This window comes from Plectropomus leopardus, chromosome 14 (assembly GCF_026936395.1).
Source record: "Plectropomus leopardus strain MGB_pleo_1.0 chromosome 14, ASM2693639v1, whole genome shotgun sequence".
In the NCBI taxonomy this organism is placed as follows: Eukaryota; Metazoa; Chordata; class Actinopteri; order Perciformes; family Serranidae; genus Plectropomus; species Plectropomus leopardus.
In genome coordinates this window covers 10,196,102-10,209,174 of record NC_142189.1, presented here as the reverse complement: position 1 = coordinate 10,209,174, position 13,073 = coordinate 10,196,102, and the positions used below count along the sequence as shown (strand labels likewise).

The 13,073-nt window shown below is 39.6% G+C and overlaps 1 protein-coding gene across 2 annotated transcripts in view; it reads left to right on the top strand.

Annotated features, from left to right (window-relative positions):
• The window catches only part of LOC121954046 (glutamate receptor ionotropic, NMDA 3B-like), a 116,807-nt gene that overhangs the window by 68,032 nt on the left and 35,702 nt on the right, over positions 1-13,073 (top strand). For both annotated transcript variants that reach the window (XR_015778628.1, XM_042501367.2), the window contains exons 5-8: positions 462-698; positions 4,799-4,945; positions 5,227-5,372; positions 12,948-13,063. Coding sequence is in view for 1 of the 2 variants with exons in the window: in XM_042501367.2 (XP_042357301.2) it covers positions 462-698; positions 4,799-4,945; positions 5,227-5,372; positions 12,948-13,063 (646 nt within the window). In the remaining variant the exon portion in view is untranslated. The remainder of the gene's footprint in view (positions 1-461; positions 699-4,798; positions 4,946-5,226; positions 5,373-12,947; positions 13,064-13,073) is intronic.

Below are 13,073 nucleotides of genomic sequence, written 5' to 3'. Positions count from 1 at the left end.
CTGCATGTAATCACACCACTCTTTCCCACCTTTCCTGTCTATGCAGCTGTCCTACCAATTATCAGAATCAGGATACCTTTATTGTCATTGTACAGGTATATACAACAAAATTCATGTACACTACCTGAGTGGAGGTCAAACAGAATGAAAATAAAAGACTAGGATAAATACACGTAAACCTGGGCAGGAAAAGCTATATGGACCTGCTTGTATTGCACTTGCATCATAAAAAAAGAGAAAATTGCACGTAAAATAAGAGTATGCACAGGAATAAAAGTACAAGGCAAAAATCACCCCCCAAAAACGAGCATAAATGCAAAAATCTCCAAAAACAATTCTTAAAAACGCCTACAAACTGGAGGTTTAATTAAAATCACAATTTATCACAAAATACATGTAATTCTTGCAGAGAGACTCCATCAAACCCTTTTTTGCACATTTTTCTCTTTTTGACCTACCAGGTTCGGAGCCGGGACACTGCAGCCCCTATCGGAGCCTTCATGTGGCCTCTTCATTGGTCCATGTGGGTTGGTATTTTCGTCACGCTGCACCTCACCGCTCTCTTCCTCACCTTGTACGAGTGGAACAGCCCCTTCGGCATGACGCCCCACGGCAGGAACAGGCTGCGCGTGTTCTCCTACTCCTCCGCCCTCAATCTCTGCTACGCCATACTGTTTGGACGTACTGTCGCCACCAAGGTAAAGTAGCTCCCCTCTGCGTGATAAATAGGCATCATGCAGGGTGGGGCGGGGAGTAGAAATTGCCAAGAAAAGGAAAGGGGGAGGGGATGTGCATTATTATTAAGAGTACACCAACAGTGAGGGTGAGTCGAAAGAGGAAGTTGGAGGGGGGAAGGAAGAAAGATGATAGAAATGGCCAGGGAGGGGGAAAGATTGATAGAGGAGAGGTTAAGAAGGTAGGCAGTGATGAAGTAGAGAGGTACAGGGAGGATAATGCACATACTGGGAGGGAGAGGGGAAAGGGTAAGTGGGCCGACAGAGATTGAAGGAGTTATGGCGATGGATGAAGGTGGAAAAAGCGGGAGCGAGTCGAGGTTAACTCCCCAAAGTAGTCAGACTCAAAGTTGAAGACAAGAAGGTAGGGGAGAAGAAGGCCATGGGGGGTGGAAAGGTAAGAGTGCAAAGCAGGAAATGGGCTTCAAAAAGAAGGTAATAAGAAGGTTGACGCAAAGATGGCGAGACAGGGTTTAAAGGGTAAGTGGGCAAGCTGCGAAAGGCATCAGAATGAGGGTGACACGGAGGTGGGCGGGCAGCGAATGATGTGAAGGGGAGAGGGCACGTGGGTGGGCACAGTTGGAAAGCCAGTATGAGAGAGTAATGTGATCAGTGAAGACAAATCTGTCCACTTAAAGATATGTAGCAAGAAGAAAAACTGTGGTTAAAAAAAAAAACTCCCCTTATTTTCATGTAATTTTTTGTATAAAAACATAAAAAAGATTGAATGTACCTTTGACGTAACAGCATTCTTCAGAGACCTGTCATATTTGACGGATGGCTTCACACCGCCACACACACACACCCGACCACGACGTCGATGAAAAACTGTCCTCTGCTTTCTTTGTTTTTTAAACAGCAGCACATGGTGCCAAAATCCATCATTATGAAAAGTTATGCTTGCTCTTCAAATTTTCATGCAGCACATTCTGATAAATACCTGAAACACCATTTGCCTAAATTATTCCTGTATCTCCTCTGAGTGAGTATGCACACCATTATAATACTTCTTCATTCGCACATTGTCCCTAAAGGAACCAGTGCAATTCACTTGTGTGGAACAGAGGCCAAGTGATTAGAGAGACCTTCCCATAATTGAAAGGTCAAAGATTTGATCCTGGCAACTGGCAATGTGTCAGTTAACAGGTTTTTGTCTATTAGCAGCTGTCTGACCTGTTAAAATGCCCTTGAGCAACGCTCTGAACCTTTGCATGCTGGGTCAGAGCCAAAAAGTCACATTTATTTGGGCTGTGGGGAGGACAGTGGGCAAGTAAATCGATTGCTGAACGGCTAATAATAGCTTATTTCCCCAGAGTCACCTTTATTGTAGCGTTTGGATTTAATTCGATTTGAGCCATTTTGAAAGTCCTCCAAATGAATAAATCAAATAAAGAACCTATTTTTGTTCTGTTTAAGACAAAAGAGAAAAAATGCAAGAAATAGAGTTTTCCTTAAAAAGTTGCATGCGAAGCTACTAGCTTACTATCTATTATACAGTCTAAACTGAGCGTTACTTCCACGGCCAAGGAGTGTATTATTAATTAACAGTTTGTGGCATTTTAGGTTATGTATTTTTTTTTTTTTTATGTGTTTAAGACTTGCACATTCACTGTGAGGCATTTACCTACTATGTGGAAGCTAGCCCTGGATACTAGCAGAGGGTAACATCGCAGCTGTGTAGGTTCAGCCCCAAATCATGAATACGTATTTTTCCTCTGACCTGTTAGTGCTATTTATCAATTTAGATTGTGTCTGTGTGAGTTGCCAAGTGTTGGAAATATGGGCCGCAGAGAAAGCACACAAAAAGAAATTAAATTTGAAAGAACCTTTTTAAATCATGACCCAGTTACTCAAAATAATCCACAGACCTTGTTCTGAGCTGTTTCATTTAGGAACTATTTTCTTTCAACCCAGGCAGGACACCAGGGCAAGGAGGTGCTATAACCGTGTCAAAATTTTGCGTAGCCCCCATTTAAGCCCGCTCATACATTTTCATATTTTTATATTATATTTCATATAAAAATTAATAACCAATTCCTGGCCTCTTGTATCTGTGTGCACAGCTTACAGGTGCAGGCTAAAGGCGTTGCACTTCTTGTTATGGCTGCACTTCGGTTGTTATTAATAATTCATTTCTGACTTTGTGATGGCCATTTCATCTGAAACATTGTAACCAAATTCCCAGTTGTTTGATTATACATATGGAATTAATTCACTTCTTCTTCTTCTTTTAACATTTTGGATACATGTGTTGTTATTAACTGAGGCTGCATGGGCTCTGTCCAGTGCTGAAATCTTCCACCTTAGCACGTGTTTTGTCATCACCTTATGGTCACTTTTTTTGGCCTATGGCTATTTTGTTGAATATTCTTTGGCCAGTTTTAATTAAAAACTACATTTATATCGAATGGGCTGCGTGCAATAGCTGCATTTACTGAAAAAACAAACAACGACCCCTCTGTTATAAAGTAACTCTGAAGTCATGGAAATAATTTTGTGTGTTGGTCAAGCCTCCCCTTACAACTGGGACTGAAAAATCCTGACACAGGCCATGTTTTTACCAAACTGTGCCTGCTAAACAAATCACCACATTGAAGGAAGCATGCATAACGTTTGCTCATCTATCACTACTGAGCTAACAAACATTACTTCTCTGCTGAGAAAGATGGCGTTAACGAGCCTCTCATCCACAGATGCAGACATCTCTCTGGCTGATATCTCCGACATTCAGAGACCGAAACAGTATAGAGTGATAAATAGCACTTCAGGTGGAAGAGGGATCCCTCCTCAGCCGCTCTTCCTGAGGTTTCTTCCATTTTTTTTACCCCCGTTACAGGGTTTTTGGGGGGGAGTTTATCCTTAGGCGATGTGAGGGTCTGTAAAGCCCTTTGAGGCAAACTGTGTTTTAAATGAGATTTAATTGAAATATATACAATTTTGATTTTGCGATCAATTGCACATTGTAACACTTAAGCAAACCCAGCCAATGTTACCTGATAGTTTTAAGTTTGCCAAACATACCAGTGAGTCGTCATCATTACGCCGTTTCTCTCCTAATTGTTAAAGTTAAAGCCCATTGTGTTAATAGTGTGTAAGCTAAACTGTCAAACAGTGTTGTGTTAGAATGGGATGATAGTCTGATCTTACTTTTTTCCTGAAAATGAACCGCACTAGACGGCTGGAAAGATGTCAGTTGTAGACAGTGTCTTCATCCAGCTCATGGGACTAATGTTAGCTTAATTAGCGAGCTACCACTGATGAAATCTGCCAGCAACAGTTGTCATTTCAGCTTTTGAAATTCACTGTTACAGACAAGAAATTAGGAGCCTGTTTTTGTCTAGCCTGGTCCACATTTCTTCTCCCCAAAAACAATACTACTAAAGAATATCCCCTCGTATTGTGCACGCCCCTTCTCCCTTTTCAATTCACCCACTAATTATGCAAAGAGTTGAAAACATACCGAACACCTCGGTAATAATGGGTTACAACCTTGTTTGTATAATTAATGCCTCATTAATCCCAAGCCTTTAAAACACTAGAAATTCATCTCCTTTTTTCAGTTAAGTGGATTTTAATTGGAGGAATAAATAAATGATCACAGTGTTCAGGTGGATTCATTCCCCTAGGCAGGCAATTTCATGGAAAGATATTTCTGATGTGCCTCAAAAACAGTCACACTTTGTTATATTTTTTTTCCTCCTCTGCGATAGCTCCTCTTCGGGTCTGTTTTGATTAACTTGATTACGCATACTCTGGGTTAAATTGTTATTTTTAAGGAGGATGAGAGTGAGAGGGAGGCAGGTTGAGAGCCTCGGGAGGCTCTGCGTTTCCGCACACATTTGTTTTTTCAATCGTAACACAACCCCTGTAGAATTTTTGTTATCTGAGTTTCCTCCTTGTTGTCAGTCTGTTTCATTTCTGTCTTGACACCATGACATTATTCAGTTTTTAGCCTGGTTATTTTTAGATCTCCTATTTTTTTTCTCCTTTTTTTGATCTGCTAATTATTTTAATAATTAGACAAAGACAAACAATCTCTCTTTGCGTGCATCTCCATTCTGCAGACTCCTAAATGCTGGACCGGGCGCTTCCTGATGAACCTTTGGGCCATCTTCTGCTTACTGGTGCTGTCTAGCTACACCGCCAACCTCGCTGCAGTCATGGTCGGGGAGAAGACCTTCGAGCAGGTCTCGGGAATACATGACGACAAGGTCAGACTGAATGCAAGGACACAAACTTGCAGCTGCATGCATGTCAGCGCCCCACACACATATACAGACCCACATGTATACACAAACTAATCTGACACAAGGACGGGCTAATGAGTATAGAGTGGAATTATTTGTTAAGGATTATCACTTTCCATATCCCTAAAGCCTGTAGGGAGTTCAGGGCTTCACTGAGTTTGATATGCACCCCATCATGATATCCACCCTCCTTTCTCTCCTTTTTTATCACCTCGACCACCACTTATGTCTCCCTGTGTCCTCAGCTTCACCATCCGTCTCTGGGCTTCCGTTTCGGGACAGTGAGGGAGAGCAGCGCCGAGGATTACATGAAGAAGAGCTTTCCGGAGATGCACGACTATATGAGACGCTTCAATCAGCCCACCACCCCAGACGGCGTACATATGTTGAAGTAAGTACATGTGCTGAAGCAAGACATGCGCACAATGTACATTTGTTGTTTAAAAAAAAAATCTAATTTAAACGCTTCATTAAAATGCAACTCAGATCTATATAATCCAGTCACGTTTACATTTGTTATCTGCGGTTGTCTGTATTCTGTGCACTTATTTTCCACGCGCACTGTGCATAACAATTCTGTCTCTTGACGACAAAAGCGAACGTGGCAGATTTTCAGCCATTGGAGGCTATTTTAACACAGAACTTGCTGTATACATCAGAAAATCATCCCTTAAAATAGAATTCTCATGTGCAGTTTCTCATATATCCCACAGAAAAATGTTAGTTCCCCCTCCATTAAAAAGTTTATGCCTACTAAAAATGTCTGACCTTGACTATACAGACTTATCTGTGCAAAGTTTGTCACTTGAGAGGTTTTTTTTTTTTTACATTCCTCTGCTGAACGGGCAATGTCTCTTCCCTGAAATATGAGTTTCAAACGTACGCCAGGCAAGTTAGTTTAGGTACGTCACTAACGCACGCTGGTGTATGAAGTACCTGAAAGGCATACTTGAGTAAAAGTACAGATATCCTACCAGAAAATGACTTTGGTAGAGGTTAATGTCACCTGTTAGAATATTTATTAAAAGTAATTTATTGTATTAAATTTATTTAAGTATTGAAAGTAAAAGCGCAAGTAAATGCTGTTAATTAAAAATGAGAAGATTTTTTAAATTATAAAGCTTATTTCTTGTTATTTTCTCGAGCATGCACCACCTTAAACTGGAGTAGTGTACATTTCACTTGAAGAAAAATGTGGTCTTTTATACGTTTTAACAAATGTAAAGAACAAAATTTTGTTTATTTTCCTTTCTATCCTTCATTCATCTGTTCATCCCCTCTCCTACCTTCCTGATTTTGTAGTAAGTAACTAAAATACTTTGGGGAAATGTAGTGGAGTAAATGTGAAAGTTGACAGAAATATAAAAGCTCATGTAAAGTACAGATATTCCCCAAAAATACAAAGTACTGTAGCAAAGTATTATTATTTATATTCTACCATTGCTAATACAAAAGCCAGTCACTGTGTAATACGGGAAACGATAGGGGAACAGACTTCGACACATCGCCGGCAAAGAAACCTGAAAGTTTACCTGAGCGAGCTTTAGCATGGGGAAAGTTTTGACAGCAAACATGATAGAGGATGCAGTTTTTGGATGTAAACTGGGCCCTGGAGCTTCCTTCTGCTATATACCAAAAGGCATTGTAGCAGATATTATTTTTTATGATTCACAAACACTAACACTGTCTCAGCTGCTGTCAGTTACAATCTAACAAGCAAACAACCATAAATAAAAGATGCTTGCTACTCTTACTATTCTGATATGTCTGCTAGTTGCCAGTTTTGGTACAGAAAAAACGTTAATCTGAGTCTGAGGACGCTTAAACATGTATCATCGTCACCTAACTGGACGTGAGTGCTGTCCACACTGAATCCGTCAAATATGGCCCTCAAACTCTTTACCATTTACCTATCAGATGTACTCAGGAACATAACCACTGTTGTTGCTGCCTACTGTATCATACTACTATCTCCAATTTTAAGAACAAGCTAGCTTGCTGGCATCCCGCACAAAGCAACGAAATTTTGCACAGACAATTTTTGTATTAAACCCATGAACCAGCTGTTTCCAGTCCTTTGTGACGCTATCAACTCAAGCAACAAGAATAGGATAGAAACAGGGTGTATGATAAAATTCTTGCCCAAAATGGCACTGCACATCGTCAGGACAGTCTAACAGGAAATAGAGTAATCGAATGGAGTCAGGTCACGGTGAATGGCTGAATCTCTTCAACATTTCCTCTAAAGCAAAAGCAAGCGCTAAAGCAAATTTAAAGAGTAATGATGTGTTCACACTACGAGTGACAGCAGCAGGCTAGGATTCATTTCTAATGGTAACCAATGAAATGAAGCTAAAAAACTGACACCCGACACTTTTTTCAGCACCTCACAGATACAGTAAAGCTTCAAGCAATCATATGATTTGTTTTCAGATCCACCGCTAAATTTGAACACAGAGAGCGGCGTATATGTCACCATGACCACATGTTCAAACAAATAAAGAGTGATTGATAAAACAGTGAACTGATGAATAATGTTCAGGCTTACATAAAATCTTATTGTTGACAAAGCTGTCCATAGTTTGTTTTATCAGCTGACAGTTACGTAGCTGCAAGCCTGTGACGACGTAACCATGTTAACAAGTGCTTAAGCAGCACTTTAACAGTGACTCAGCAATAATGTGGCAGGGCACGCTGTTGTGTTGTAGCTCGTAGTGTGAACACAGCATTAATCTGCTTCCAGCCCCTTTATCTATTATATCTATTATGTGGGGACAGCGTGTTAAACAAAATATTAGCATGAGTATTCTTTGAACATGTGTGGTGTTTTTTAATACAGTTCATGGTGTCACCTGGAGGTCATACACACAGTGAATAACTCCTTGGATACATGCAGATTGTCTGACTCACCAGTTGTACGCCCTTCAATAAGATTTAGATCTGATATTTTAATCAAAACTTCTAAAAGCCCACAAATCAAATGTCAGTGTAGCAACTCCACAATGTGTCACCAACGACATCAATTCAAAATGTGGCTGTTTTTAATGTTGGCACCTGCTGACATTTCTATCTAACATCAATGCAATAGCTCAACGTAATTTGTGTTTTAGGGTGATTTTTCCTTTGATCTCCCTTCGCCTGCAGTGATGTTGTGTCGAAGCCGTCGGTGGATGTTTTCTTATTATAGTGAACACGCTGTTTGCTTTTGCATCTGACAGAGATACCATCAAGTACTCATCACTTTGTGAGCCGAATATATTTACACCCTGCATTTGTGTGAGCTTTTTATTATCCAGAGACGTTTTAGGATGAGGTAAAAGTGAGGTGAAAGCCTATGAATTACGTAAATTACTTTTTAAAAAAAACAAAACAAAGTCTTTTCTGTGTTAGGGAAAATATTTTAGTTAATTAAAAGTGTAGAGATGAATGAGGGCCAGGGACAAGTTGATGAAATGAAGGCCGAGGATGAATGGGTGAATCGGATGTCGAATGGGGATTGTGAGAAGATGAAAGCAGGAAGGCAAGGCAAGTTTATTTATATAACACGATTAATTCACAAAAGCAGTTTAAAGTACTTTACATAATGCATTAAAGCACTGAATACAACAAAAATTTAAGGGATAGGAACTATTCTAAAATAAATTATAAAGAAATAAATGGAAAGTAGTTCAGGATGATAGAGAGTGGTTATGGTTCATTCAAAGGCAGAGGAGGAAATAAAGGTTTTAACCTGGATTTAAAGGTAGCCTCACATCTTCCAGAAGTTTGTTCCAGTACTTTGGTGCATAGTAACTCAGAGCTGCTTCTTTATGTTTAGTTTTGACTGGAAATATTTAGCTGACTGCTATCAGACGACCTCAGAGACTGAGAAGGTTGTGTTGAAGGCAAAGAGAGTTTGGATGTGGGTAACTTGTTCTTTTGAGTATGTTTGCATGGTTATCCTTGTTATGTGTTAGTCATAATTTGCTTTTGATCATATTCTGCCCATAATTTTTACTCAGAACATGTAACCTGTTTATTCAGCTCCCTGTATACTCGACTTGTGTGTGTGGATGATGGGGCTGGGGCGATTTATTGACAATATCAACGTCATTAATTACGGAAATATGTCGATTGGCCAAACCGGGCGCCTCACATATAGTAAGCTACGCTTGGTTGGAGCATGGATTCTACCAGAGAGAGAGCTGCAGCCCATAACTACAGCTAAAATGACTTTTTACAGGAGTACTGCTGCTATGCACGAACTTGAATTTGAAGCAAAAGCATCCTGTTTTGTGAAGACGGCAGCACGCAGCACCGCTCTGTTTACTTGTTGTCCTCATCCATGCATCAAATATTGGAATTATCAACACACAAACGTGTTTCTGTTTGTAGTTACTTTCCGCACAACCGCTAATGTTGTACTATACGTTACCTTACAGTGTTATTCATCTATTTTCTGTTCACTTTAACAGCCATTTAAGAGTGAGAAATCCACGTAAACTAACATTACAGACCGCTTAGACAGTCAGTAACTTGTTTCAGTTATTTTTCCTCACCCCACAATGATGCAAAAATACATTTGCCAGCGATTATCTTTACTGCATATATAGTGATGAAATAAATCCATGTCATAACCAAGTACTACAAGAAAAAATACTGATTCTCAAGTTAAGGGAAAAGGCCACTTTGATATATAGTGATTAATTTAATGTGTGTAATAAAGCAATCTTTATGAGTTTTAAGTCCAAAATTTTCCTGATCGGGCATCTGACAAATTGGGTCTGTAATAATAATAATCATTATTATTAATATCATAGCTGAGCAGTGACATCTAAATTAGACTAATTTTAAGATCAGTTCTATTATTGTAGTTTTTTTTAGAGAATATGGTTGAATAAAGTTATTTAAATATTAATGAGACAAATTTTTATATTTATTTTTGGATCTATTCATTGTTATTTTAATCAGGTAATAATAAAATATTCTAGAATAATTGATAGCTGAGTTATTAAATTAGTCAACTCATCAACAAAAAAAAAGATTGTCAAATTAATCAAAAAAAATAATCACTAGGTGCAGCCCTACTACCAGATGACCTAAGAGACCAATAAGGTCATGCTGAGAAACCCAGAGCACAGATTTTCGGAAGTGCAGTATATCTACATGCACACAGGTGTCTCTGTTATGTGTTACATGTGAGTCTCATCCTGGTTTTAATCATATTTTGCATATGATGTTTAGTCAGATCATGTAACCTGTTTATTCACCTCCCTGTTTACTTTACTTGTCTGTTTAGATGCCAATGTGTCCTTAATTCCCCGTCTAACAAGATCTGTCATTTGCAGACTAACTGAATAACCTCAGCATCTGAGGATAAACCCACTTTGGTTTCTGGCTGCCTGAACTCTGCTGTCTTTCATGGTTTGCTGGATTTATCCTCTCAATCTGATCATCAGTAATGCAAGACAGGATAGATTTATCCTTCACATTACTGGTGTCAGACTTTCAATCTCATTTGCGTGTGTGGATTATCATTACATCCTTTGTTATCATATTTTTCTTGACTTAGTGACGACTAAGTGTCTTGAGTTGAGGAAGAGTGATCACAAACCTTGAAAAGGTGTTTATATGCCACATAGTTTCTATTGGAGTACACCAGCCTGCATGTGCGGTTTTCTTGAAGTCTGAAACCAGGATGTAAATTCCACACATGTGAACACGTAACCAGGATACTCTGAAAGTCTGATTACACCAGGCGTACTCGTGTCCACTGTAGGTAATTCATTGATTTTAATGTGGGGCTGGGACAGGTTTGACTAATTGAACTACCACCTTTGAAGGCATTTTTCTCAAAATGAAGGTTCAGTGACAGACATTGTGTAATTTGATGTATTTTGTTTTATATTTGGAGTTCAAAAACAATATTGATATTATCAATATTGCAGCTTATAATGTCTTCTTTCCAAAAGTGTCTGGATCTGGCCCGGGATGGAGAGGGATAGCAGGTTAACTAGGTGAATGCATTTTAGTCATTTTGCTAAAAAAAAAATTGAGGTGTCCCCCTCAACTCGGCATGTATTCACACTCACTGATGAGACATTGCTCTAAATGCAGTCCTGTGGTCTTTGCAGAAAAAAAGCAGCACACCTAATAGGCTGATACAAGATATTTATTATAAGTTGTTTTGATTATTTAGTGTTTTATTGCCTCCTGTTCTGATAACTATAATAGCTAGCTTTAATAACTTCTAGTAAAAAAATAGCAAAAGTACTCATAATGCAAAAAAGAAAAACACGTAATGTTATTATATAGAGTATGATATTATAGGAATCTATTGTTTATGCATTTGTGTAGATAACATTTTATTGTTGTATACTTGGTTGAGGTGAAGTTAATATGAACTATTTTATAACAGTTCTATCTACAACAATGCCTCATATTTTATAAACTCCTCATATGAGTATTAACTGCAGTATTTCCCTCTAAAATGTAGTATCGTGGAAGTATAATTACAAGAACATCCAATATATACTTAGGTGCAGCACTTAATTACATGTAATGAGTCCACCAGTGGAATTCAAACATGCTAGAAAGACAAAATGTGTTTGTCGTGGCTCACCCAGCTTTAGACACACAGACATCCTGCACCACATACACACAGCGAACACTCACACAGCTATAACCACGCACGCTCCTCCGACACAATGCCTACTCCATAGAGCACCAGCAGAGATGCTGAGATACTGCATGTGCTGACTTTGTGATACAAGTGGGAAGATACAAAGCGCTTGTTCAGAGAAAGAGGATGAGAACAGGGAAGATGAAGGCGGCGTTTGTTTGCGTGCGAGGCGAAGCAGAAGTGGAAGTCACAGCAGTGCAGAGAGCCGGAGTGAGGCAGTAAAATACTGTGTTGGCAGAACTACTGACCCCAATACTGCACTCAAATCTTAAAGGAGAAAAAAAACACTCAAAAGGCTTCTCCTGGAGAGACAGAGCGCCCTGGGCTACACATGCAGTTGCACATGAACACAAATCTATAGGCTCGGAGGAAGTAATGCAAGCACATACCTACACACAGGCGTACAGTCATACTTACACACTTTGATGTATATTCACATGCACCCTCACACACACACACCACTCTTATCCCTAGGCCCAGCATCGGGTAACTTCCGACCCTCTTTAGTCCCAAAAGAAGTGTCTCCTCTCTCTTCTCCCTGTGCCTCATATTTGACAGGCCTAGACAGAGGAAAAATAGACGTTTCTTCTTTGCCAGCACAGCAAAGACTTTGTAAAGTCAACCTTTTGTTTAGCAGCAAACATCCTGAATAACAAGAAGTTTCAGGTAATTTGATCAGTCTGCGCTCTATTTTTTTTTTTCCATTAGGCTGTCTACGTGTGGGTGCATGATTTTTTTCCAATACATGCATTTATTCTTGTTTGTCTTTCTGCCATTCATATTGAGTGTATATGTGCATGCAAATATGTTTGTGCAATTTGTGCATCAGGAAATGTCTATCTTTTCTTCTTTATCGATGTGTTGGCGTGCAGGTAAATTATTCAAATGCAGTGTGTTTCGCTTCGTATCCTGAAACTTATCTCCTGTCGACGGCAGAGGCTGCACACGGAGGAACGGTCTATAATTAGGGGTCAATTAGGGTCAATTGGATCGATATTGCCGGAGTAGGAGAGTCTTCGGTAGTGTGTGTAATGTCTTATCTGTGCACCACAGAGGCTGTTGGTTTAGGTAATGATGTATGTGTTTACACAGTCTATTAGAATGCAGTTAATCTCATCCTCAAATGACAAAACGGGATGACAGACCCAAATACGAGGTTTCTGCAGGGGTCTGGGGAGTGTGAGCAAACTTTGGGAAGTAAATCTGATTTGTCTTCAAAAGTTGTCTTCAATTAATGCTTCTCTCTCTCTCCTATGATCTGTGTGTGTGTGTGCATGTGTGTGTGTTTGTGTGTTGGTGGTGAAGGACAGATCCTCCTACTCTGGATGCGTTCATCATGGACAAAGCCCTGTTGGACTTTGAGGTGTCCATCGATGCGGAGTGCAAACTGCTCACTGTGGGGAAGCCATTCGCCATTGAAGGTACGCACAC